Source organism: Triplophysa rosa, linkage group LG15 (genome assembly GCF_024868665.1).
Source record: "Triplophysa rosa linkage group LG15, Trosa_1v2, whole genome shotgun sequence".
NCBI lineage: Eukaryota > Metazoa > Chordata > Actinopteri > Cypriniformes > Nemacheilidae > Triplophysa > Triplophysa rosa.
Window position 1 is genome coordinate 21,787,284 of NC_079904.1, and position 26,862 is coordinate 21,814,145.

General features: G+C 40.7%; 2 protein-coding genes across 11 annotated transcripts in view; one reads left to right on the forward strand and one right to left on the reverse strand.

Annotated features, from left to right (window-relative positions):
- The first annotated feature begins 485 nt into the window (after positions 1-485).
- On the forward strand, positions 486-7,495 carry tmem242 (transmembrane protein 242). 4 transcript variants are annotated; one of them, XM_057353414.1, is made up of 4 exons: positions 486-591; positions 1,188-1,338; positions 2,247-2,347; positions 6,370-6,701. In XM_057353414.1, the coding sequence occupies exons 2-4, from the start codon at positions 1,254-1,256 to the stop codon at positions 6,667-6,669; spliced, it is 486 nt and encodes a 161-aa protein (XP_057209397.1). In that variant the 5' UTR covers positions 486-591; positions 1,188-1,253; the 3' UTR covers positions 6,670-6,701. The 4 variants fall into 4 exon arrangements, with proteins under 4 accessions (XP_057209397.1, XP_057209399.1, XP_057209400.1 ...); XM_057353416.1 differs by having other exon boundaries at positions 498-607; XM_057353417.1 differs by lacking the exon at positions 486-591 and having other exon boundaries at positions 1,095-1,338; positions 6,370-6,507; positions 6,584-7,495.
- A 277-nt stretch (positions 7,496-7,772) lies between these two features.
- Positions 7,773-26,862, reverse strand: part of arid1b (AT rich interactive domain 1B (SWI1-like)) — an 82,827-nt gene continuing 63,737 nt past the window's right edge. For 2 of the 7 annotated variants that reach the window (XM_057353402.1, XM_057353401.1), the window contains exons 8-22: positions 26,380-26,722; positions 24,917-25,042; positions 23,820-23,950; positions 23,620-23,726; positions 22,244-22,384; positions 20,835-21,044; positions 19,936-20,149; positions 16,248-16,386; positions 16,014-16,162; positions 13,090-13,222; positions 12,889-13,008; positions 12,732-12,801; positions 11,876-12,641; positions 11,633-11,763; positions 7,774-11,249 (exon numbers count right to left, since the gene is read on the reverse strand). In XM_057353402.1, coding sequence (XP_057209385.1) covers positions 9,519-11,249; positions 11,633-11,763; positions 11,876-12,641; positions 12,732-12,801; positions 12,889-13,008; positions 13,090-13,222; positions 16,014-16,162; positions 16,248-16,386; positions 19,936-20,149; positions 20,835-21,044; positions 22,244-22,384; positions 23,620-23,726; positions 23,820-23,950; positions 24,917-25,042; positions 26,380-26,722 — 4,511 coding nt within the window. In that variant the 3' untranslated portion in view covers positions 7,774-9,518. Of the gene's footprint in view, positions 11,250-11,632; positions 11,764-11,875; positions 12,642-12,731; positions 12,802-12,888; positions 13,009-13,089; positions 13,223-16,013; positions 16,163-16,247; positions 16,387-19,935; positions 20,150-20,834; positions 21,045-22,243; positions 22,385-23,619; positions 23,727-23,819; positions 23,951-24,916; positions 25,043-26,379; positions 26,723-26,862 lie in introns of all 7 variants that reach the window. The other 5 variants (XM_057353408.1, XM_057353407.1, XM_057353406.1 and 2 more) reach the window with 4 other exon arrangements.

Consider the following 26,862-nt stretch of genomic DNA (forward strand, 5'->3'; position numbering starts at 1 on the left):
TCAAAGCAAACCAAGCAACCATTTTCGTTGCTCCATGTTTTGAAAGAATTCTTCAATTTTTAAAAGCAGTGGATTGACAACGACATCCGTAACGATATAAGATCCGTGTGTTTGTTTGGATAACTGATTCATTGCAGATGTCTTCACAACAGGATGCGCTCCAGGAGGACACGAAGGCATGTGGGCATCACGTCCAGAAATGTCGCTTTGTCCGTTGCCTTCTCAAACACGCGCTCCGATGAACTCACATCCACCGAAAACATTCAAACGCGTCCTTCCGACGTCCTCTCATATCCCACTCGTGAACGGATTTTTATCGCGTGGACCGCAGAAGAAACATGTTACTGATGGCGCGAGGCGAATATTAAAACATCAGACAGACGCGAGCAGAGAAGAGCACGGAGTTTGTCATCTGTATCGAGAGAAGCTGATGTGGAGGGAGGAAATCACCGCGTGAACTGCGCGAGCGAGCCCAGCGAGCGCGATGACCCTATAAACGGCGGCCGTGTCTCAAACACTAGCGAGCTGACTTCCTACACGGCGTTTTTTAAGCATGAGTGCCAAACCCGTGTGCGAGCTGAAGTCAGTCATGTGAGCTTCCCAGACGGTATTTTACGCACGTGCGTCAAAACCTAGTGAGCTCAGAGCTGACTTGCTAGACGTCAGTTTCTGAGGTGGCGATTTAGGAAATCGTGTATTCAAACCGATTAACCTAATAATATAGGTTAGTTATGCAGTAGAACAGTAAAGAATACTCTAAAAAAATAGGCATTACATTAATTCATATTTAGTTTGGACTAAGTCTGCTGTGTAGACATACAGCACATAGAGTTCACAAATGCCGCCTGTGTAGGCAGCTCAAATAGGTTTTGACACACAACCAATCTGATTATTTACCGACATAAACATACGCATATTTTCCATACCACTACGCCATTAATTATGATTTGTAAATTCAAATATAACAATTGTTTTTGTAGAATTATTGATTTGTGTCAAGTTGGCATTGTGATACATCAAAACCCTGTCTTGTACTTGACATTGTATTTGGTTTCATATGTAATGCATTTTTGCCATCTATTAAATTATACAAATACGCTATACGTCTGAATATAATAACATAACTGCTTAAAACGAAATTTCGTTCAATGACACGTGATTAACAAACCACCTAAATAATTTAATAGTGGGATGTGAAAGGTTCCGCCGGACATGTTTCCACCGGACGAGTGAGAAAGTGGTACGCGTTCAAGATGTCAGTGCACCAGGACAACACGAGTGTTAATGTTACTGCTGAGAATGACAGGGATAAGGACGACAAATTACTCTTGATCAAAGGTTTGTTGTCATTTAATAACTTGTGCAGACGCTATCAGAAAGTGAGAGCAGCTCTTATTAACTGTTGCACGACGTCAATCATAAAGCAGCTGTCGGGATAACCAACTTTAGGTCAGATGGGTCACATCAAATAAACAAATGTAATGTTGTTGTAGTTTTATTTCGGCATTTTGAAAGAGTGGTGGTATAACAGAAAATCAAAAATATCAGCCGGTTGTTATTATTGACGTTATATTATTATTAATAATAATATATTTTATTATTATTAATAATAATATTGATGCAGTTGTTGTTATTATTACTGATACTACAAATAATAATAAACAAAACAAAGTTTAATATTAAAAAGGTGTAATATTTTAATAAATGGTTGAATTGTGGGCTGCTTATAAAAATATAAATAAATCGTAATAAAGCCCAACAATGACCACCAAGTTATTTGGCTGCTTTGTTTATAAAAGTAATTTTCCCCATTATTTTCTCCCTTTCTTCATTAAAAAGAGCAAATAGCAATTTAATCATAGTCATAGCAGTTTTATAGCATTTTTGGGGATTTTATTGGTAGTGTAGTTCATTGGAAATTGATCTTATAAATATTGACAATTTACAACCTCAAGTGCTCGGTATTAAATTCGTATTAATTTGGATCATTCATAAAATGAATAAACATAATTGTATTCTTGTTAACTAAAGATGCTAGCAAGTGTTCAAGTAAAGATTGTTGTGCAATAGCAATTGTAGTTTACATATAAGCGTTTAGGAGATGCTTTTATCCAAAATGACTCAAGTGAGGAGGACATCGAATGAAGCACTTAAACATATAAGGGCAATAACATGAAAATTTGAAGTTCGCTCTCATCTGTATCAGCATGTTAACCTGTGTGGTGTGACTTGTTTATGTTATGCAGGAGGCGCTTTTCTCACTACCGTGGCCACTGCAGGCATGATTGCAGGGTTTGGTACCACCCTTGCCATGGCTAAGAAGAAGAGTCCCGATTGGTTCAATAAGGTATCACGGTTTTCAGCAATATCATATTAACATAGTACTAATATCAGTTAAACCAGTGGTTCTCAAACTGGGGGGGCCAAGATGGATCCAGGGGGCCCACAGATTTTGTGACATTTTAGGAAATATAGAAATTTAACATAGATTTTATGCAATCAAACATCAGAAAAATAAGAGCACCAACCAAAAGAATTGAAGTTCCAGCATTGTATAACTGAATATGTTTTTGGTTTAATTAAAATGATAAGATTAAGATGATTATAAGTCTTTATTCGGGGGGGCCACAGAGCAATGCACTCTACACAAAGGGGGCCTTACAACGAAAAAGTTTGAAAACCACTGGGTTGAAAACAGAAATATACTGATTTGTTTAATTGCAGATAATTACATCAACATCTGCAATTCAGTTCAGTGCCATAATTGCAGAGGCAGAGGTGTGAAGGATTGAATAGATTTTTGGAAAAACTGTCTTCAGAAGTCAACATAGTGGATTAGTGATTTTATTTCTGTATTACTGAACGTAACCCTGTCACTGGCCTTTATTACACAAAAGGCCTGTTTTCTTTTCGGTGAGGCTCATAACTGGGCCGCTGACACACATACGCTTTAAGGTCAAATATACATGTAAAAATGCATTGTACTCTCATCATTTCAGATAAATATATATAAAGTTTCTTTTTAATCATATGCTTGCAATGCCATGATGCAAATGATCTACTTTTTATCTCATTCTATTAACAATCTTACTCGCTCTTTTACTTCCTCACCGTGCGTTTTAATGTGACCGCAAAATCATCACGGAGAAAAATGACAGAGACGCAAAGAGAAAGTTTAGAAACACTACCGGTCAAAAGTTTTTGGACACTTACTTATGTGTTCATATTTTAAAATAATAATAAACTCATAAAACAAAGGAAACTATGGGAATTATGTTGTAACTAAATAAAACGTGAAATGTTTTCTTGTCATTTTTTCCGGCAGCTTCTTGAGGTCTCACCCTGGGATGCTTTTTAAACCATTTTAAAGGACTTCCCTTCTATTCTGTGCTCTTATTGGCTGCTCTTTCGTCATTATTCAGTCAAAGTCATCCATTTCAAAAACATTTTTCATTAAATAAATGTTGTCATAAAAAAGCATGTTTGTTTGCCCAATTATATATTTGTCTTCTAAACTAATTTCAGACATTGAAGCATACACTGTCAAATCAAAGCTTTTTCAAAATAACGACAAACATTGAACTCAAGTGTCCCAAAACTTTTGACTGGTCGTGTATGAATTATTCATCAAATTGTGTGGCCTATATTCTAATCCCTTTAAAGCCATTGGATTTATTTTTACTGGTAGACGTATAAATAAATCTCAGATTGTCCAATATCCCCTATGCCCTCATTCACTGCTCCCTAGATTACGTCATTGAAATGGTACACTTGAAGGACGAGCGAGCTAGTTCGGACGGTAAAGTGCAGTGTGCCGGAAGGGATGCAGGCGGGTTGTTTGCAGATATGTGGGAATTCGTTTGGCATCACAGAGGATCAATAGAGGCTAGCTGTTGAGTGTTCATCGGTTTACACTTGTTGTTGCAGTGCATCATGGGATTGAATGAGTACACGTCCATGTTGTTTATAGAGAACAGTGCTTCTTGTCCTTGTTTATGTCCGATTCTTAAGAAACATGTGCAAAAAGAGATGATTACAGAACATGATGCTCCGTTCCTAATGTTTCTGGATGTCTGCAGAACGCAGAGGTCTAATAACAGCTAATCTAATATGTAGAGCACTGGAGAGATAAATGACATTAGAGCGGGTAACATCATTAGTGTGTCTGTATCAGGAAGTTTTCGTGACTTCTCTACACAAACAACTAGTTTAGTCGTTAGACAATGTGAAATAAAAATGGACGCAAGGTATGTTTCTGGTCTTATTGCTCTGTGCATACAATGTCAATAAAGATTCATTCATTCATTATGTCAAATGAATAAAAAAATAGTAAGATTCTGCACTAATCTGATTCATTAAGTAATGTCATTTGTTAACTTTAGGACCATGCTCCTGTGTGACAAAGGTCAGATTTTCTCGCTTCCACAAAGTACGAAAAATGCTTATTTAAACATTTGAAAATAATGCTAGAGTAACTAGGTCCACTGAGTTTTGAGAAAACTTGAAGGCCCGGCCCGGTTTCACAGACACGGTTTAGCTTAAGCCAGGACTATGCTTTAGTTGAATTAAGATATTTATGTCGCTTTTATAAAAATGCCTTCGAAGAATACGTTACTGGTCAGGGCGAGTCCAGGATTTTATACATGGGGTGGCAAAGGGGGACAAGAGCACAATGAGGGGTGGCAATACGTATCAATCTTCATTTTCGCAGTTGTATTGTAAGGATTAGGAATATTATAGATTCCTAATTATTGATCCCTATTTTAGTCTGGTTTTAGTCAGCAAAAAAAGGAAAGTCTTTAGCCTACATTAAAAATGCAGAGGGTTTAGGTGATGATTACCATGTCGACTTCTTTCTTTGAACAATAGTTAAGGAATAAGTAGTGTTCACATAAATTGTTTAAGGAAAAGGGAAATTCTCCCCTTAGAGGACTTTTACAGTACATGTTGTTTCAAAGCAGTTTTACAAAGGTCACAAAAGAGTGCCTTAAAATCTCTCATAATCATACTGTATGTGAAATTATACACACTTCTTCTTTCATGTCTGTTTCCCAGCACAATTTAATCCAAACATGTGCTAATTTGTATTGTTGTTTCTGAAAGACAACTGCAGACACTTGAAGTTCATTGCTGATCATAGAACAGTTTTGAAAAGGGAATGTGATCTGAAATCCTTCCAGGCTACATCATATTTATAAAAACAGACACATGTATAAAGAATAAGTATGAATATGTACACAAACGTGCAGTTGAGTAAATGGCTGTTATCTATCGAGATCAGATTGACAGATGTAGTCCTCACCTTCTAGCATGCACAACGACTCTTGTCCAGCAGCGCACATTTTGTTTATATCAAACGCATGTAGGGTTGGGAATCGTTTCAATTTTATCGATTCCGATTCCAACTCTGATTCTGCTTATCGATTTCGATTCTTATCGATTCCCAGTTTCGATTCCACAGTTGAAGTAAAACATTTAGATATCTACCTGTATGGTCATTTAGCCTGCTTATTGACTTGTTTGCAATATATATATATATATATATATATATTTATGAGCACCGTTTTGTGTATATTTACACATAGAAACGCACCTTTTCTGATTTATTACCATTTGTATTATCATAGTTGAACTACATCATGGTTAAACTGCAGTTACTATAATGCAACTATGGTTAATTTGTGATTCCTGTGCTTCAATGCAAATTCTATAACTAAACTATGCTTACTATAGTAAAAAAATCGATAATTTTCATAAGGGCTTTTATTGAGATATCAGCAGATCATGCAACGCATGTACTTTTCTGAAAATATGCACACAGGAATTGATAAGAGGAATTCAAATTTTAATCTCAAGTATCCGATTCCTATTCCTTTCGATTCCGATCCGATTCCTAGCCTTTCGATTACGATTCCAAATTGGAATTGATTTTCGATTCCCAACCCTAAACGCATGTGATAGTTTGTTGGGGTGGCAACAGAGGTGGCAAAGCTCATTTTTAGGGTGGCAAAGCTCGTTTTTAGGGTGGCAAAGCTCATTTTTAGGGTGGCAGCTTCCACCCAGTGCCACCCCTGTGGACACGCCACTGCGTGCATCTTGAGACAAAACAATGGCACTGATATATTTTAAGATATATCTGGGCAAGTTATATTCAGTTAAGACAGGTCACGCATTCATTTTAGTCTGGGACTAGCCGTAAGCCTTGTCTGTGAAACCGGGCCGTAGAGTCCAGCGCAGGTTTACTGCGTGCTACCATTACAGCAAAAGAGGACATGCCAAATAATACGAGTTGGTATCTTTCATAATGATAATATACTTTGTAATAAAAAATAATAACACAAGACGCATTTTTTGTCTCCACATGTTCAGGGTGTAGTGGGAAGTGCTGCGGTGCCAGAAAGCGGCGCTTCATTAGCGTTGCGAGCGCTGGGCTGGGGTTCACTCTACGCCTGGTGTGGTGTTGGCTTCCTCAGCATCACCATATGGAAGGCACTGGGTGTTCACAGTGTACGTGTCTCGTCTCGTCATATTTCCTACTTTAATCTGCAGCTGTGGTTTGATATGTATCGTTTCTCTATTGCAGCTGAAAGAATTTCGCCAGAAAATGCAATCCATTTTTCCCGCCATCCCCAAAAATGCAGAAGCTGCGGAGGGCCCTGCTCCGTTTGACTGGGATTCCATCTTCAAGTCAAAATGAGCAGACATCAGACTTTTTCAAAATGGAGTTTATTTTTATCAGGTGGTCTGCCCTTGCGTGAGGCGATGGGTCAGTTCATTTGACCGCTTTTGAGCCCAGCAACTGTAGGTAATATACTGTACAAGGTCACAGCGTTGGGAAGAACGCTGCTGAAGACCAGCCGGACTCAGTGGGATTGTGTTCACCTTCATTTTGTTGGAGTGCCAAGAAGAATCCTTCCGTTCCTTCCTGAAGCACACCACAATAATCACACATTTGGCAATATTGTTAATTTGTACTTAATAGAGTATGTATACTCGCACTTTTGACGACGGTTGAGCATTTTCAGCTCATTTGTGTGGGCCTATTGAATAGAAACTGCCATTTGGCTGGGCGTATATTTCTTGCAATAACTTAAGTAACAAAATAAAACTTCTCTTGTGATAAAGTGGCATCATGTGGCTTGGAATTCATAATAAAAGCGTCATGCAACTTTTTTTCTCCGAAAACTGCTTTCAGTGTCTTGGAAAAGCAAGATTTCCTAGAAAAGTAGGCCAAAGGACGAAAATATTTTACAGCGCCCTGCAGTGATAACTGAAGTTAGAAAAGCAGCAGTTTTAAATGCGCCTGTGTTGTCTGCATATTTACAGCATGTAATCTGATTAAACCGATGTGCGCAATACATGCGACAGCTGCAACACATAAACCCTCAACCTGTGCTTGGCGAAATAGTGCTTTTACCTAGTTGTTTTTGTGCTGTCAAATCAATTCATCACGATTAATCGATTCCAAAATAAATGTTTTTTTGTTTGTATAATATTTGCGTGCGTGTTGTGTTTATTTGTGTATATAAATGCACACACATTCATGTATATATTTAAGAAATATGTGTAATATACTGTATATTTATACATTACATAGATTATAATTAGGACTGTCAAATGATTTATCGCATCCAGAATAAAGTTTCTGTTTACATAATATATGTCTGTAAACTGTGCATTATTTATTTTGTATTTATAAACACAAAAACGTACATGCATATACATTTGGGAAATATTTATATCTATTTGTTTATTTTAACCAATAATTGAAATTATATATCGTTTATTTTTTCTTAAATATATGCTTGTACTGTATTATGTATGTTTATAAATACAAAGTTAATATGCAGAGTACACAGACATATATTACGTAACACAACCATTATTTTGCAATCGATTAGTCACAATGAATTGAATGGACACAACTATAATATATTATTGTAACGAAACGTTTTTTGGCATGTTCAGTGTTATGTTTGAACCCTCCGACACAACACTCAAGAACAACATTCACAGTGGTCGACCAAATTTCGTGTACATTTACTTTTAACATGTGGAACATGTATAAAGACTTTATACTGAATAAACAATGGTCATCAAATCATAAGGAGCAAAAAGAGCTTACATAAAGAGTTGTACATACTTTTTTGTTAAAATCATAGAAGTCATATTGGGGTAACTTTCATTTTCACATTGAAGTACATTTACGCCAGCAGACGTTCAGTTAGCCTGTCATTTACAAAATCTAAGGCCATTAGAGGGAGCCATTGCTATTTCTGTCACACAGACGTCCAATACAGGACACACAGGAAAGTCCTCGGAGGCGTTCACATGGAATGCGTTCTTACGTTATAAAAGGGGAGCATTTATTGGTGCACTACTTCCCATACAATATTTTCTCACATACACAATAACTTAAACGTTAAAATCCATTCCCCAGATTGGTCCTTTACTTTAAATCTGACATTGGACTTTTGAACTATTCTACAACCCAAAAATTGCTGTTCCGTCCATCTGGCAAGTGTACACAGACCAAAAAATGGTGAAAATTCCACACGAGAACGTATCCCGTGTGAACAGCCCCTTACATGTCACATGACCACCCTCACCTGAAAATGACGATTTTATATTATTTGGCAAAATGTCAATAGCATGTAGCATTTACTACTCACTTTGTATAATACCACATCTCTTGGAGAAAAAAATACATGAAAAGGGGCCATTTAATGTACAGTTCCTATATACAAATCGACCCACGTGTATAGAACAGAGAGGAGGGGTAACCGAAGCACTGAGTTCACCGTCAGAGATACAACCCTCTGCGGCTGCACTAATATGGAAGCAAGTCAGTTCACAACCAACACTCACTTGACCCTCAGATACTGGTGTGGTGAAACAGTGCAACACTGATAGTCCTTTCTGAACACGGCCTGTGGTGATTCACATTTCATCATTTCATGTCCCCTCTGAGCCAGCTAAAAACTATTGCACAATGCTTTTATCAGAGCTGTATACATGTACATCTTAAAATCAGTGTTTTTTTGTGTTTTTTCTTTTATCGCAACACATTGCAATATCTACAACGTCTCACAATTTAAATAAACCTGCATTCCCCGAACAAAGTCCCATAAAAAAAACCACACTGCATAAAACAAACATTCTGAGAGCAAAATACTCTTAAAACTAATGGTATCAGATGCCAACTTTGGTTAAACGAACAAAATAAAATACACAGATGAAACAAAATCTTTAAAAAAAGAAAGAATAGAAAAAAAACGAAAAGACCAAGTATTAAATATTTGTATTAAAATCATTTAAAAATCCAAAATGAAAACTGGGAAATGGGGCAGAGGAGCTATATATATTCTCTATATATTTATTTGTATGTAAAAACATTTTTGTTTGTATTCTTTTCCTTAAATAAAAATATAACACCGACAGTTCCGTGTGATCTCTGTGGCTCAGCTTGACCGGCCGGTTCCGTGATGGCACTACAGGCTCCCGCTCCTTTGTGCGTGTCACGAGCGGCCGAGCTTGAACAGTACCTCACACAAGATGGCCGCCACACCAGAGTTCAGCACGGAGGACAGAGAGATATCGAGCAGCCTGCTCTCGTAGAGCACAAACTCGGGCCTGTTTTCCTCCACCTGGGCCATGGCTAGCAGGGCTTTGGCAGCCCGGCACATCATGTTGATGCTGGGTGGCTCAGGGTGGGTGGGGTGTCCCATGTGCAAGAGACTGTGAGGGCTTTGTTGATACTGTGCCATGGCAACGCTGTCCTCCAGGAAGCTTATCAAAGCTCCCACACTGCCTTTCTGAAGGGTGATGGCTCGGGCAGCCGTAGGGTCGCCCTGTGCGAGGTTGGAGAGAACCGCCACGGCCATCTCACGGCAAACCTGACTCTTACGTTCGCCCACGTGCCACACCAATGAGGCGAAGAGGCGTTCCTGTCTGCTAAAAGGGGGTGTGGCCAGCAGAAGGTCTACGTTAGAGTCTTGGATGCTTAGCTTGCACAGACACTCCAGGACCAGTCTCTGTGGCGTGAGCGAGGAGAAGCCGTTGGCCGTGCAGAAGGGGTCCTGGGCCTCCGCAGAAGGACACACCATCCAGTGGAGCAGTCCGTCCAGGATGGGAAGGCAGATACTTTCTGGATAAATGGACAGGTCAAGCTGTCCTGAAATGTTGGCTAGCGTGACCAAGGTGTTCTCACGCAAGGCACCGAGACAGTCCCACCACCATTCATCCTTGCTGCAAGCCAGACCTCTCTCTTCCTCGCGCTGGTACGTAGGCGGCATCCTTTTTCTCTTGGGGTGCTCATGGTGCAAAAGCACAAGCTTGCCGAGAATGAGCACCAAACCTGGGTGCCGAGCTATGTCGCTGTCATTACCAGGGACGAAGGAAAGTCCGCGAATGATATTGGACACGCAAATGCAGCGCCTTGCCAATTCATCCTGCCAGCCTTCTGCTACTGAAAGAGGTGCTTCGTCCCAGCAGCGGGGCTCGTCCTCCAGCAAAGTGATGCTGCCCAGCTTCTCTCTAGTGCGGAAGGGGAACGTCTGAGTTTCACCTTTCGCTAAAGACCCGGGCCAAGAACTTAACAGGTCATCAACAGTGGCAGTGACAATTTCCTCTGAGGGTCCTGGAACGTCTCTTTTCAACTCCTCTTCCCCGGTGGGCTTCTCTTCAGATGTGTCTTTTGCATGCTCCTCCACATTTTGCTGATTCTCCAAAGGCTTGCATTCTTCCTTCTCTTCACATCTCTCGAAGTACGTCTGGATGTGAGTGGTGGAGTCCCCTCCGCCAGCCTTCCAGTGTAGCAGGCCGCTGGTGAACTCCCCAACCAGGCCTAGCAGCTCGGACCGATCCTCCACTAGATCAGCCACGGCCTCCCTCTCCTCGACCTTAATGGGCAGCTTGTCAAATTTACTGGCTTGCTTAGGTCTAGGCTCCAATGGAGAACATGGGTCATCTTTTCCCTCCGTGGATTCCTGTGTCTTCTCCACAGCGTCTGCTGTTGCTGAACCGCTGGACTGAGGTTTCTCCGAGTTCACGTCCAATCGCTTGTCCACCTCTTCAGATTGGCTTTTTAGGTCTTGACTGGAAGGTCGATCTTTCTCTGTGGGCTCTGAACAGGGACCAAGAAGAGTTTTCTGACCCTCTGTGCCAACTTCATACTCCTCCAGGATGCCAAAGATCTCTATTAAACACCTTCTGAAATACTCAACGATGATCTCCATGAAACCGGGCAACTAGAAGAGAAAAAGACAAAGAATTGAGTCTATTCACGAAAGACTTCCGCGATCATTTCCGGGCATTAGCATACAAACAAACGCAGTGAGATTTGCTCTACAAAGGTTTTAATCAATATCACGCTTTGTACTAACTACACCAAATAACAGCATTAAATTACTGGAGGTCATCAGGTTAATGTACTGCTGATTTTTAGTGGATGTAAACACTTGACTGCTGTATTCGATTGTATCAGAAGACAACTAAACTGTTTGTACTCTTATTGGTAGCTACTGCACCATGTGACCTCTGATTAGCAACTCATTGAAAAAAGGAATGGCTTGCTGGCCCTAACCGTGAAATTGTAGCAATGTTGGCATACTACGCTGCGTTCAGAACTTACCTGGGATAAGGTAAAGGAAGACACTGTGCTATCATCATACAGCAAGATATTTATAGTATCTAGGGCCCATGTGGTCTCTGCGAGCAAACCGGACTTCAAAGACATCATCACACGCCAAGCCTCCGGTGTGCCTGTGAGATATAACCAGCGAGAATCTTTTCACAAACAGACCATTCATAATCTGCTTCCTACAAAGCTTTTTATTCCAAGTCCCGCTTGTAAAGGCCAGTGTGGAGCACTTACCAATGTCTTTGGATGTTAACCTTCGACGGGGTTTAAGCTGGGGCTGCGTAGCCTCCACCGAGTCCATCGGAAAACTGAACTCCCGATGGATTGCTGGGAAGCCAGGGCCAGGAAGGCCACCACTCTGAGAGCTTGGCATCGAGCCCAGGCCACTGGGCTTCTGCATCTGCTTCATAGAGGTCATCATATGAGTCTTATTGGGTGACATAGAACCACCCACAGGCCGAGGAAATGGCGCAGGGCTTGGGACTCTGGATATGTGGTTTGCCATAGTTGGAGGAGATTGGTAGGAAGATGGCGGTTGCCGGCTAATCATGGGGGCCATGGAACTGGAAGAGGAGGAAGAGTGTGGTGGGTATGGGGATTGGCGCTGAACAGGCCACTGACTGTCCTGGTTGATCCTGGCTTCTGGATCATCCGCACGGCTCATGGAGTGGTAGGGTGGCCCATGGCCCTGCCGGCCGGGGTAAGGGTAGTTCATGTCGGGCCTGGTGTGCCACATGTTCCCCTGGGGTCCACCGCTGGAATTGGAGCCTGGGGGTGGTCCACCACTCATCATGCTGTGCTGGGGAAGTCCCTGCCCGCCAGCCTGCATGCGATCACGTCCATATGGGTAAGAGAAGGGGCCTTGCATGGGCCTGCGATCTGGGTAGCCATACTGGCCATACATGTCAGGCTGCTGGCCACCGTATTGCATACCGTAGGCTTCGCTCTCATGCCGCTTAGATGGAGGTCCATACATCCCTTCACCAGGCCGCTTGTAACCCTACAAAGCCAAGTATATACAGTGTCTAAAACTATAACATTATTAGCACGCGAATAACTTCTAGGGAAGACATTACAGTAGATCACTGACCTGCTGCTGGGGATACATCCCGTACGGCATGTTGTGTGGGTACTGCTGCCCATAACCGTCATGTCCATGTCTACGATAAAACGCCACAAATACTACTCAAAAGATTTAAACAGCAAAGTACGTTGATATATGCTAAACAACAGTTGTCACTTCTTACCTTTGATGGGAGGGGTATCTACTGCCTGAGTACATGCTGGGATCACTGTTGGAAGGCACCAGGTTGTTTTGATTTCCAGGGGGCACAATTCCACCCTCTGCACCCATGACATGGTCTGGCCTGTGGACATAAACGTTACACACTGATTGATATGTTTGTACTGTTTTAATGCAGTGAACAAACAGTGGCAAACTGTCCTACCTCCTCTCAAAGCCAGGATTATAGGGATATTGGTGTCGTGAGCCCATACCCATTCCTGAAGGTGGTCCACGTGGATACATATCCTGCATGTTACTGGCAGGCATCTGCCCAGTCATGTAGGGGTCAGAACCACCTGAAAAAAAGAACACTTTAAACTTCAAAATGCATTTGGAACACATTTACCTCTGTGTTAGGAACAAAAAATGTATTTGATGTTGAAAAGTGGATATTCTGTTCAGCATCTTTTCTATTGAAGTTGACTGTGGGGGGATGAAAAAATTGTCCCAGGAATGGTTTATTTAAGCCTCTGCTAGTTGGGGAACCAGGATGGTGACCAGGACACTGAGGCTAAAGGCTAGGTTTACTTTCAGAACTTAATATAGTCAAATATAATCCTCTTTATTGTCTTTTCTAAACTTGCTTTTGAAAATTGTGCTCTCAAATTGTGGAACTCCCCACCTTCTGATTTTAGGGAAGCTCAGGGTATCGTTTATCCTTAGCATTTTGTTAGTTTACTTTTTGTAAACTACATTTTGTTAGCTTTCCTGTAGCTCAGTGGTTAGAGCATGGCACTAGCAACAGCGAGGTCATGGGTTCGATCCCAGGGGATTGCAAATACTCTGATACAATGTATAGTATAATGCTTCGGATAAAAGCGACTGCCAAATGCATAAAATGTAACATAAATGTACTTTGAATTATGTTCACGATAAACTGGCTTTAACACGTTTGTGTGTTTTATAGATGTGTTGCAGATGATTTGTTTGTCTTTTATCAATTTTATCATTTTATACAGTGTGTTGCATTTCATCTCTTTTATCTTTTTTTAAGTGTTTTTATTGGATGTGTAGTTGCAACCAATATTTGATTATATAAAGTGCTTTGAGCTGCATTTCATGTTTAAAGGACCCATTGCATGAAAGTCACATTTTTTCTGTGTTTAAGTGCTATAATCGGGTCCCCGGTGCATCTAGCAACCCAGAAAATGTGAAAAACAAGATCCCAGTAACTTTGTTTTGGTAAGCCTTTCTCTGCAAGCATGTGAGAAATCGAGCCGTTCAGATTTCGCTCCTGATGTGACGTAGACGCAGGCTCTTATTATAATATTACCACCCCTTAATTCCACCCACGGCGCTGCTGCCATTGTTGTTTTCACAAGCGACAGCGGTGTACGTGACGCCATGGCTAAAGTTTGTGGACAGCATGCAATGTAGTCCTAACCTCAGAAGAGACAGGAGTGGATTTATTTTATTTTTAGCAGAAATCCTTAAGTAAAAACCTGCTTGTTTGCGCGAATCACTTCAAGCCGGAGTGCTTTATCAACCTGGAACAGTACATGCAGGATTAGCTTCAAAGTTGTTCCTCAAGAGGGATCGAGACCAACTGAACGAGTCAAAGCTGCCGATGTAAGTAATATTTATCAACAGTCTGAATTGACGTACATGTACCGTATATATAGGAGGATAACGTTAGCATACGATAGCGAAGGGAGCTAAATCAGTCACGGGCTAAATAGAACATTCAAAGCCAGTGTTAAACTTACTCTATATACTGTATATATGTTATTTGGCAAATGGGCACTTGGAGTTTAGCTGTATGTATGTTAATACATTATGTGCGTTAACATGTTTAGCTGCGGCAAGCTGTTTGTTTTGCTAATGAACAGGGGCGAACGCTACGGTTAGTTTCGTTTTAAACGTCTCAAATCAATTGTCCTTAGGCTGAAAAATCTGTCACAGCATACTAGTTATGCTCTCACGTTGTGTGTGTAACGTTATAACTTGTCAACGACACGCGCTAAAATCCACGTAATTTTGCTGAGATCTGCAAGGGTGCATTCTGTGGATTTTAGGCGAGCATACACGCACAACGTGGTGAGCGCATAGGATACGCTATTTGCTGTGACGGATTTTTTAGTCTCCGGACGAATGATTTGAGACGTTTAAAACGAAACTAAAAACAGAGGAGTTCAGGAAGCATAATTCAGCTAAACCATTGCCATGGCATTCCAGTACTACTCGTGTGTTGTGTTGACACGCCAGACGGAAGGGGGGTGGGGTTCACTGTAACTCATTATCATTTAAAGAGACATGCACCGAAACGGGTTGCTGTGAGCATAGCTGTTTTTGACGAGGCAAAAAGGGTTTTGCTTACACAGCCATTGAGTGTTTTTAAGCAAAATATGTTCCAGACATTTCATGAAGACCCTAATAAATCATACCAACTTGTTGAAATTGCTCATCCAATGAGTCCTTTAAAAGGTGCTATGTGAAAAAAGTTTTATAATTATTATTGTTATTATTTAGAACTTTTATAAACGTTAACTGGCATTAAAATACTGCATTAACATTTGGACACATTTTGTACACCCTGGCCTAAAACAAACCTTAAGTACCCTGATAGCACAGGTACGTCTGTATGATGTCTGCTAAAGATCTGGAAAACATCTGATAAACGTTTTACATACATTTTAAATCATAAACATCTTATAGACATCTCTTAGATCTCTATAGACACCTGACTGGAGACATCTCAGACACGTATTGCAGATAGAAAACAAAAAAATTCTTGCAGATGTAAATGTAGCCATCAAATTGACGCCCCAGATGTATTTGTGCTATTAGGGTAGCTATCTATTGATTAACATTGACCTGCTCAGCCTTTGTGATAAAATTGTTTTATTTGATAAAAATGAGAACTTTTAACGATTTTTAAAGTCATTTACATGCACAAATGAATCACGTACAACAGAACCAGGAGCATAAATCATTTTAAAATAATTGTTACGTATTGTCTGTAACCTGCACATGCACACTAGAGGGCAGCAGTGTCCAAACAATTCTGTACCTCCACTCAACAGTGTTCAAGGAGGCACCGACTGCCGATGTAAAAATGTAAAACCAGACAATAGTAATTCCACGTACCTTTTCTGGGGGCTCCATAGGGCTCCTTACTAGGGTCAAACTGCATTCTAGAGCTGGCATCACCACTGCCTCCATGCATGGTGTTTCGCTTCTGGAAGGCCGGGTCACTACCTTCAGAAAAGGGGTCTTGTACACTCACCCCACTGCTTCTGGAGTAAAACCAGCAAATCAGTACATGCACACAGCGAAGTAACAGACACTAAATATCACACGATATACATGAACGTAGCACACCTGCCACTTGGCTGAAGAGTGGCTTGTCCGTGGGGTGTGGTAGCTGGTGTGGGAGGCTTTATGTCGCCGGGCATCTCTGTCATAGTGCTGCTGCCGGTCGATTGAGGGGTCTGGGGGCCCTGAAGAGAGCCTGAGTTTGCTGTTAAACAGAATAAAAAGGTTGTTTATTAGATTTATAAAAAATAAGAATTCTAGACAAAGATGCTCAAAATAAGGGTGCTTTTTGTTGCAGTTGTGAAAAAAAAACCCTCTCCCTCGGAAAGGTGGTGAAGAGAATGACCTAAAAAAATGTCAGTTTACAGATTTTGTAATACCTCATTGACAACTGTGCAACTTAAGCACTGACGATTGTTTGTTTTTGCATTGCAGTTTCCTGACTCGAAATGATGTTTTGCATTGTGCATTACAAGATAAAGAACAAATATATAAAAAAACTGCAAGGTTTTCACATAAAAAAAATATTTTTGAACTTTTCCTAAATACATGTACAAATATTATTGTTGTTTTGCTTAAAAGTGAATCTGAACTTGTTTTCTTTGCAGTATTTGAGGTCTGAAAAAATACAGAGCATCTTTTCTGTTATTTTCACCCGTTTCTCCAGTTTTCATTTTCTGCAAAAAAATGCAAATAGAAACTAGGGGTGACCCCGAATAGTCGAAGATTCGATAGGAGGAGCCTGAAGATTCGACTACCAGTCTCACAGTTGAATCTTCGCAGAGATGTTATGCGATGGGGATCGTGCAATTTTGGTTATATGGGCAGTGGCATAGCAGACAGGCATGCACTGCGCCGCCAAAAATATGATTTATGATTTACTATTTGTGGCTTGTGTTTTGAATATACACTCACCTAAAGGATTATTAGGAACACCATACTAATACGGTGTTTGACCCCCTTTCGCCTTCAGAACTGCCTTAATTCTACGTGGCATTGATTCAACAAGGTGCTGAAAGCATTCTTTAGAAATGTTGGCCCATATTGATAGGATAGCATCTTGCAGTTGATGGAGATTTGTGGGATGCACATCCAGGGCACGAAGCTCCCGTTCCACCACATCCCAAAGATGTTCTATCGGGTTGAGATCTGGTGACTGTGGGGGCCATTCTAGTACAGTGAACTCATTGTCATGTTCAAGAAACCAATTTGAAATGATTCGAGCTTTGTGACATGGTGCATTATCCTGCTGGAAGTAGCCATTAGAGGATGGGTACATGGTGGTCATAAAGGGATGGACATGGTCAGAAACAATGCTCAGGTAGGCCGTGGCATTTAAACGATGCCCAATTGGCACTAAGGGGCCTAAAGTGTGCCAAGAAAACATCCCCCACACCATTACACCACCACCACCAGCCTGCACAGTGGTAACAAGGCATGATGGATCCATGTTCTCATTCTGTTTACGCCAAATTCTGACTCTACCATTTGAATGTCTCAACAGAAATCGAGACTCATCAGACCAGGCAACATTTTTCCAGTCTTCAACTGTCCAATTTTGGTGAGCTCGTGCAAATTGTAGCCTCTTTTTCCTATTTGTAGTGGAGATGAGTGGTACCCGGTGGGGTCTTCTGCTGTTGTAGCCCATCTGCCTCAAGGTTGTGCGTGTTGTGGCTTCACAAATGCTTTGCTGCATACCTCGGTTGTAACGAGTGGTTATTTCAGTCAAAGTTGCTCTTCTATCAGCTTGAATCAGTCGGCCCATTCTCCTCTGACCTCTAGCATCAACAAGGCATTTTCGCCCACAGGACTGCCGCATACTGGATGTTTTTCCCTTTTCACACCATTCTTTGTAAACCCTAGAAATGGTTGTGCGTGAAAATCCCAGTAACTGAGCAGATTGTGAAATACTCAGACCGGCCCGTCTGGCACCAACAACCATGCCACGCTCAAAATTGCTTAAATCACCTTTCTTTCCCATTCTGACATTCAGTTTGGAGTTCAGGAGATTGTCTTGACCAGGACCACACCCCTAAATGCATTGAAGCAACTGCCATGTGATTGGTTGATTAGATAATTGCATTAATGAGAAATTGAACAGGTGTTCCTAATAATCCTTTAGGTGAGTGTATGTATCACACATTTTGCCTAAACACATTTATTTTGCACATTGTGACTTGAATCTGGCTTATTTTGTTTTTATTTTTATTTATTATAAAGGTATATTCTGTTCTAAACAAATTCTGTAAATGAATGTTTGATTGTTTTTTGGTGCATCAATGTTGCGCTGTACCCTTGTTAACCACCTGGTGTCCACGCCACGCACGCATGCACACACACACACTTGCGATTCGACTATCAGTCGACTATAGGCAAGACGTGACGTTTCTGATTCGACTATGTAAATCCCTAGTCGAGGACACCCCTAATAGAAACAATATTTTTCTTTGAAATTTGGGAGGAATATTGTTAGTAGTTCACAGAATAAAACCAAACAGATCAATTTATTTAAACACATACCTATAAATAGTCAATAAAAAAAACGGAGAATCATTTTGAAATGGTCTCTTAATTGCACATATATATATTTTATAAGAAAAATAATATCATTTTGTTTTTTGGAAGACATTTTATTTTCTGGCATGTTAAAGCTTTTTGAAGCTCCAAGAAAATAATGCAGAAACTAATCAGTTCTTCCAGCTCGAGGAAAAGGACCCAAAAATCGTACAATTCCCAGAGTGCATTTCCATAATCCAATAACATTTGAATACACTAGTTATTAATTTCAATAGAAATTCAATTGCATAAAAGGACACCACCCTAATAACTTCTGAAATTTTCACGGCTCGGTTGATGCAAAGTAATAAAACCAATTTGCATTTTCCTCTGCAGCTCAGAGCGCTAAAAAGAGCTTCAAAAGATGTCAGCGCAGAGAAGAAAGCCAATAGGGTTTGAGGGAATGAAAAAGCGTCTGCTTTACGAGTCCTTGATCTGCTGCCAGTCGTGAAACCTTTTTTCAGCGCCGAAAATAAACAATACACGGTTTTACGGCGCGACGCTTCCACTTAAAATGACCGCTGGTGGCCTTACGCATATTCACAGTGAAAAAAAGCGAAAGAGAGAAAGTGCTCGCTCACTGGTCTGCAGTGAGCGAGGGGTCAGGCTGAGGTCACTTCTGTTTTCATCCCACACTCCTCCCCCATTAATCTTCTCCGAGGGAATCCCTCCCTCCCCTGCTGTTTGACAGCCCTCTCTCTCTTCCTGTGTGACATCATCAGCCATTCGCCCGCGGAGGGGGGAGATCCTTCAGCTGGCTGCTTGACAGCTCTCGCTTGCCCCACCTCCCCGTCTTTTTTGTCTTTCTCGTTTGGATTCAGTCACTTGTCAGATATTTATAGCTCTGTCTACAGAAGCTTTGAATTTATTGTATGGCGACATGTGGGCGATGCAGACAAATCGTGGCAAGCAAAGGAAATAATATTATACTCCAAAGGCATCTTTGACAGATACTTCAAAGCGCCTCTACAAATCACGACAACTCATCCGAGTAATTGAGAGAAAAGTACGGAAACATTTTCTGACGGAAGTGTGATGGATGCTGGTGCCGGTGTGGTGGATGCAAGGGTGCTCTGTGTGCTTGCCTGATTCGAAAAACCGTTTTAAAACGATAAGAATTCACATTATTCGTCTTTTAGTACATTTAACACAAGAAATGGTGACCGCGACTGAATGCTCAGCCAATAAGGTCCTTTACCAGGTGAGGGTGGCTGGATCTTGGCCTGTTGCGGTTGCTTCTTGCTCTCTCCCGTGGCGAAGACGTCGGGCGGGGGCTCCTCTCCGCGCTCCACTTTGCACTCGTAAGCAAACAGGTACTGGATATAGTGTTTCTTCAGAGAACTGGCTGAACTGCTGGACGTCCCCACCTTCAAGTGACCGGACAGCTCTTTCCATTTCTTGTTCTTATTTACCTGTTCAAGAGGAGACTTTCAGTCAGAAGTACGTCCGCCCGGCGTTATGGATGTGACATTTTCAGTCAAAACGTGAATCATAAATTCTCAGAGAATGCAATATATTACCAATATATTAAATCATCTGTTTAGATTTTACTAGACCCTTGATGATAGAGTCCAGACATCAGAAAAATATCAGTCTATGCACAAGTTTTCTATTTTAAAAGAAGGAAAAATTCATGCATTACGGATGTGACAAAAAAAACAGGACCAACGTTTTTGAGAGATGACATAGGATTTCTAGAAGCAATAAAATAGAGAATGGGTGGCACTTCTCAGACCTCAAAATAGATATTTTGTGCCAATTTATAAGGAATATAGACTCTTGTGCATGTAACAGTTCAGTTATGGATGACCTCTCTGACTATGGAAAACTATGCTTTGAAAACAAAAATGAAATGCTATGAAAAATGTATTTTACCATGAAAGTATGTGTAAGGCACGCTAAAGCAATGTGCAAACTAGTGCAAAGGTACATTCTTTGTAAATTTCCTCCTCGTAAATTGTCTTTGAGACATTTGATTGATGGTTGCGACAGATCCAAGGAAAGGTCACAGTGGTATCATTGTGCTTTGGGACTTCATTACGTTTTTAAGAAATCATACCGGCAGAAGCAATAAGAGATCGTCTGGCCTTTACTCACCATTGCCAGGCCACCGATCTCTCGAACACGGAGGTACAGGCGGCACAGATCCAATGGCTTTTTGCCCACCAACGGCAGACTGGGAACAGGTGTGCCCCTCTCGTCCATGAAGGCAATGTAGCGATCCACCCAAGCCGTCCTCTCCTGCTCACAGCCCATGTCATAGAGTCGTGTTATCTTCTCACTCGTCATGTTCCCCAAACTTTGCTTCTGAATAACATGAGTAAATGAGATGAGACGTGTGTCCACCTACATACGGATTGTCCCAGGAATCAATGTTGTCTAATGTCCAATGGAACTTATATACGATTCATTTTCATGTTGTATGGCTATGTACTGTACCATGCTCAACATACATGTTCATATTCAAGGTATGATTCAAGCTAGAAAAGCTTGTGTACAGATGTCAGTGATGGCAATATATATATATATAATATACCGCGGTGTTATATATAAAATAAAAATAACGTGATCAATCGTATACAGAATAAAAGTTTGTTTTTATAATAGTATATGTAATAGTATGTCTGTGCGCTGTGCATATTTATTTTGTATTTATAAACATACAAATGCATGTATATATTTAGGAAAAATATAAAAATGAATAAATGTTTATATATAATTTAAATTGTGTATGAATATTAATATATACTGTACATTCAGATATTTCCTATATACAAGTATGTGTACATGTGTTTGTAAATATGAAGATAAATATATCCAAAAGATATATTTTTTAAATCATGTTTTTTATTATGTTATCATGTTTTTATGGTGTTTTATTGTGTTTAGTTAGCTGTGTTTTTTCAGTTATTATGGCTTAAATCAAAACAAACCAACTGCAGTTTGATTGATATTAATTGGAATGCACAATAAAAAACATGATTTTTGAAAATGTTTAAAAACGGAGTGGAACCAAACTCTTCATATCTGTCTGTCACTAGTCATTTTTACGGAAGATTATTTTTTTTACAGAAGATTATTTTGTAATACTGTTCTTCCCAGTTTCCAGTCTCCAGTCAATCAAGCACAATTTTCCGGCTCAGTTTATTTAACAGTTGACAAGAAAATAATATCCCAAATAAAAATTCGTAGTCGACCCATATGGGTTTTTTTAACTGTGGATACCGATAACGATATTAAAAAAGCACTGTGGCCGATATAACACAAATGCAATGACATACAGTAATTGAGAGACAAACAGAAAATTGTTGAAACTAAACAAACAGAAAACTGTTGAAACTAAACTAACAATTATTGTGTTTTACGTGGCTAGTTAGTAGCATGTAGCTAATCATTTTCTCAAAATGAGAGAGACTCCCAAGTATTATTTATGGTCAAAACAAAAACAAATCAAAAGGAATGGTTGGAAAAAAGAGAAGCAAGTGAAAAGTGCGTAAGGCACTTACAGGGCTGCTGGGGTTCTTTTGCCAGGCAGGGCTACTAATGCTATCGCTGTCATCCCCCTGATAGGAGGACAAACTAGCTGGGCTTGGGGACAGAGGGGACGGGGTGGGAGGCTGGGACACGCACTGAGAGCCGTAGCTGTCCTGTTACAGAAAACAGAGGGACAAAATGTAAACTCACACAAACACACATTTGTAAAGGACATTTCTTTCAGACGTATGTGAAAAGTGGCTGAAGCTGCTGTGTAACATGTTAGGACACGCTGCATCTGGTTATGCACAAAATAGTTTCATTTGACCGTTTTTACAGAAAACCACACTTTCAATTTGTGTCTAAATGGCATAAGACTTCTTTCATCTTTCGATGACCTCTGTGTGTTAAGATTTTAATACTTGTTAGGAAAGTGCGCACACAAAAACGCTTGGCCTCCCGTGTTTCCTGTGACCTGATAAAAAAACAAAAATCTGTGCTGCCAGCTAACAGCACGACAAACACGAGACATTGAGGTACAAGTACACATCTAAAATGAAGCAATGATGTGAGAGGCAAGATAAGTTCAGAGAGAACGTTCTGCGTCATATCTCAACCAATCAAAAGGAAGCTGAACTTAATGACACAATCAAATTCTGATGAAAGTAAAAGCAACGGCTGAGGAAGAACAATCTATACAGACGTAGAAGTAGAAATCAAGTCTCAAGGCGTTAACATGGGCGTTCATGAGAACACGTGAGAGAATGGTTTTCTTTCGCTTATTGAATAACATACAGAAGTAGAGCAATATTCAAGAACTGACAATTCAATTTAGGTCGAGAGAATAAAAAATGGCAAGAGCATTAAATGTGTGTTCTAACAACGTTTTGTTAAGATGATCATTTTTTTTATAAATGATAACTGAATCAGTAGTTTGGTTCAAATTGTCATCATTTTTTAAAGCTGCAATCCGTAACTTTTGTCTTTCGATCACCGTGTCTGTTTAAAACATAACTGCTGGTTCCTATATGTACAAAAAGTGTTGGTCAAAGCATGAAAAACAACAAAGCAAGGTTTTGAAGTATACTAAATATCCGAGTGATATCTGCCGATATTATTCTTAATTCATTAAATGACTATTTATATTGACCATCAAAATGTGACTTCACATTTTCTAAATACAGAGCACAATCAATTAATTGCAGTTTCCTGTCCTCTTTTGATTGACAGGATGTGTTGGCTCTGATCATTAGCTGTTTTTAAACTATCGATAGCCGATACTGTGAAAAATTGCTTTTATCGACCGATGCCGATTATTGGCCGATATATCTGTGCATCTCTATTTTGAACACAGCACAGAAATTTGCGAGTCTATCCTTGTAAACGAGCTTAATGAGTCTGTTCATACCTTTGGCTTGGGGGGCTCTGTGGTGGGTGTGCTGCCCTCCTCCTTGTGCTCAGGTCTCTGTTTGGGATCGATGGGAATCATGGCATCTCCTGAGCCAGTCAAGTGCCCTGCAGATGATTCGGACACTTAAGATTGCAACATTGAGAGATCTGAACATGTTTCTCCGAATGAAGGCATATGTATGAACAGGGATGTCTTACCTGTGGGGGGCAGGGTGTTGTAGGAGGGCCCTTGAGGGGTCATCCTGGCTGAGCTGTTGCACGGTGGATGGTTGTACGGACCTCCGGGGCCCATTCCAAGCATATAGGAACCACCCTGATACCCGCCTGGCCTGTGAAAAATAACACGCAATCATAAGCAAACAAACATTTGACTTCTATCCATGATGTGGCCAGTTCATCGGTAGATTAGTTAGAATCTATTGTCTTATTTCAGCTGGAAAGCAACAAATACGCAGGGACAGAGAGGGTTAAGACATTCAGCATTAAAAACAGACGAAAAGCAAGTGTGCATCGGTTGTTTGTACCCAGCATTTTAAACGTAAAGGTGGAGCAATGTGTCAAGTAAAATGTGAATTTGAAATATTTTTTACCGAATACTGACCTTCCGCGAGGAAAAGCCGTTTAGTTTCGGTTTTAAAGTAAGAAACGACGTTCAAACGTCACGAACAGGCAAATTGGTTTAATCATTTGTAAATATAATGTCATATATGTTATTAAAAGACATATTTATAATTCATTTTTGTGTAATATTAAACTGCCCCTCTCAAAATGATTTGCAGCATCCGGGTTACAGGGTGTTATTAGTTTTGAGCGGTGGAATTGGAATGTCGCGACTGGCCAATCAGAAGCACACTCAGAAAGTATCGCCAGTTATCACTCTGAATAATCGGCTATCGGTGGAGAAATTTAATATCGGTGCATCTCTAGGAAATTCCACCATTATTTATTCGCCATCCTGTCACTCCGTGTAAACATCCTTTTGTGAAAAAAAACTGATACGAAGCTAAGTAGATAAGGACAGAATTTTCATTTTGAGGTGAAATATTCTCTCTTTCGCTTTGCACAAACGCAAGTCGATTTTTCATCTCTGCAGGCTTCAAAACGTTCTCCTGGTTTCCCCGGAGAATACTTCCTTCTTTAATGCTTAAAGCGTAACACAGCCACAGCAAGGAAGAAAGAAAGGCCGATGCAGACGCTGAGTGTGAAAGTGAGCTTTGTTTCTAGCAGACACGAGCAGAATTAAGCCGAGTAAAGCCGTCCGGCCTTTCACAGCAGGCCGCAGAGCTTCAACCTACCCATACAGCTCAGAGTGCGGCTGCGCTTGGCCCTGCCCAGAACTGTAGTGGGGGTGATGGGGGTGAGGGGTCCGCCCCCCAGGCCCACACAGGCCGGGGTACACGGGGGATCTGGCAAAGGGAGGCCTGAAGCAGGGGAAGAGCACAACAGTCTCTATGGTGCTTACTCACTTTTCATTAGAACTGACACCCCAAAGGATATCTGGCCCTGTCCCAAATACTGACCTCCTCACTTTGGTTAAGTAACGCTAGCGGCCCACCAGTGCGGGCTCAGCAAAAAAAATAAGAGTAAGCATTCTTCCAAATCATAACATGACAAATGGACACACCACATCAAGTGCACTATTTAGAACAGGGCCTTTCTATTATATGGGTTGTCGTTTACTTTCTAAAACAACTTTATCGTAAACAACCCACCCAAAACAAAGAAGTTTCATCTTTTTAAAATGTACTCCATAATATAAAATAGATGTACATTTTTTATAGCTTATTAGAATATAGTTTGGTTACATTAACAACATAACTGTGGCTGGCACAGATTTTTACTCGTGGCCAAAATACTGTAATTCACACATAATTAACTAATACATCTTTAATTTGGAGTTTTCTCTTGTTCTTGACCAATCACACTCACAATGTGAGTGGGTGAATGGGTCCAAACCCCCCACCTATATACTGTATATGTGAATATAGAAAACAAAACCGATATATTGTGACACCCCTAAGAATGACATTTATTGAAATCAATTGTAATGTAATTACGTATGAAGTGTTTTTTGTATTTCACAACAACAGCCCTGTATAAGGATCAATTGTATTTTTTATTTTTAGCCAAAGCCCATGAATGGGCATCTGCCCTACTGCTATGTAGAAAAGACCATCTTTGTCAAATCCACCGATATGAATTTATTCACTGCTTCAAGTGTAGTGCAATTATAAAATGAGACCGTGTCATTTTTATTGTTGCCAAATTTCCCATCAGTTTAAAGGGATAGTACACCCAAAAAAAATGTAAGCATTTATTAACCCTCTTATCATTTCAAACCTTCTTTCTTCTGCAGAACACAAAAGAAGATATTTTGAAGAATGTTGATCACCGAATAACAGCGGTACCCATTCACTTCTATTGTACAGACTCAAAACCAATGCAAGTCAATGGGTACTGCCATTGTTCGGTTACCATCATTCTTCAAAATATCTTTATTTGTGTTCTGCAGAAGAAAGTCATACAGGTTTGAAATGCCAAAAGGGCGAAAAATAAAAACTGATTTTTTTATTTTTGGGTGAACTATCCCTTTAAATAATTTGCACAGATATCTTTTATGTTTTTAATATATTTTCATCTGCGTAAATATGGGTCAACTGTAAACCCCTTTTAATTTAGACCACACAAACCATCTGAGCCTGCTGAAGCAGGAAGCCACATGGGAACTTACAGAAACATAATTAAAGCTGTAATTTACCTGGGCTGGCCCGAGGGCGTCGGGTTCTGCTGGGCAGGTGCGGGGCCGCTCTCATGCGGTTTGCGGCTGACGTTGGGTGGAGGCGGACCCATCCCTGGGCCAGCAGACTGAGGCATGTTAGGAGACGTTGGAGCCATGCTGCTGGATCCGGCTGGGTACGGCCGGCCTCCGCTTGACTGCCCCGGTCCTCGAGCTGTGGTCATGGACCCACAGGGTTGCCCGGGACCCTGCCCGTGCATTGGACTGCTGGCATTCATACCGAGACTGTTGCCCATGCCTGGGCCGGGGCCACTGTTGTTGGCACCAGGTGTCCCTCCATAATTAGGAGGCCGTGGGAAGTTTCCTAGAAATATGACGGGAATGTCATTATCGACACAGTGAAAGTTAGTTGCACATTAAGCTTTATAGTTTTTTTATCTCCCCGGAATTGGACTTTTAATGCAGATTAATGCAGACCAAGTATGTACAACATACAATGTATAC

What these genes read in the sequence shown, in the direction of transcription:
- tmem242 (XM_057353414.1), top strand. Translation starts at nt 1,254, where the DNA reads ATGTCAGTGCACCAGGACAACACGAGTGTTAATGTTACTGCTGAGAAT. An exon ending in CAAATTACTCTTGATCAAAG is followed by an intron (nt 1,339 to 2,246) that starts GTTTGTTGTCAT and finishes TATGTTATGCAG; the next exon opens with GAGGCGCTTTTCTCACTACC. An exon ending in GTCCCGATTGGTTCAATAAG is followed by an intron (nt 2,348 to 6,369) that starts GTATCACGGTTT and finishes CCACATGTTCAG; the next exon opens with GGTGTAGTGGGAAGTGCTGC.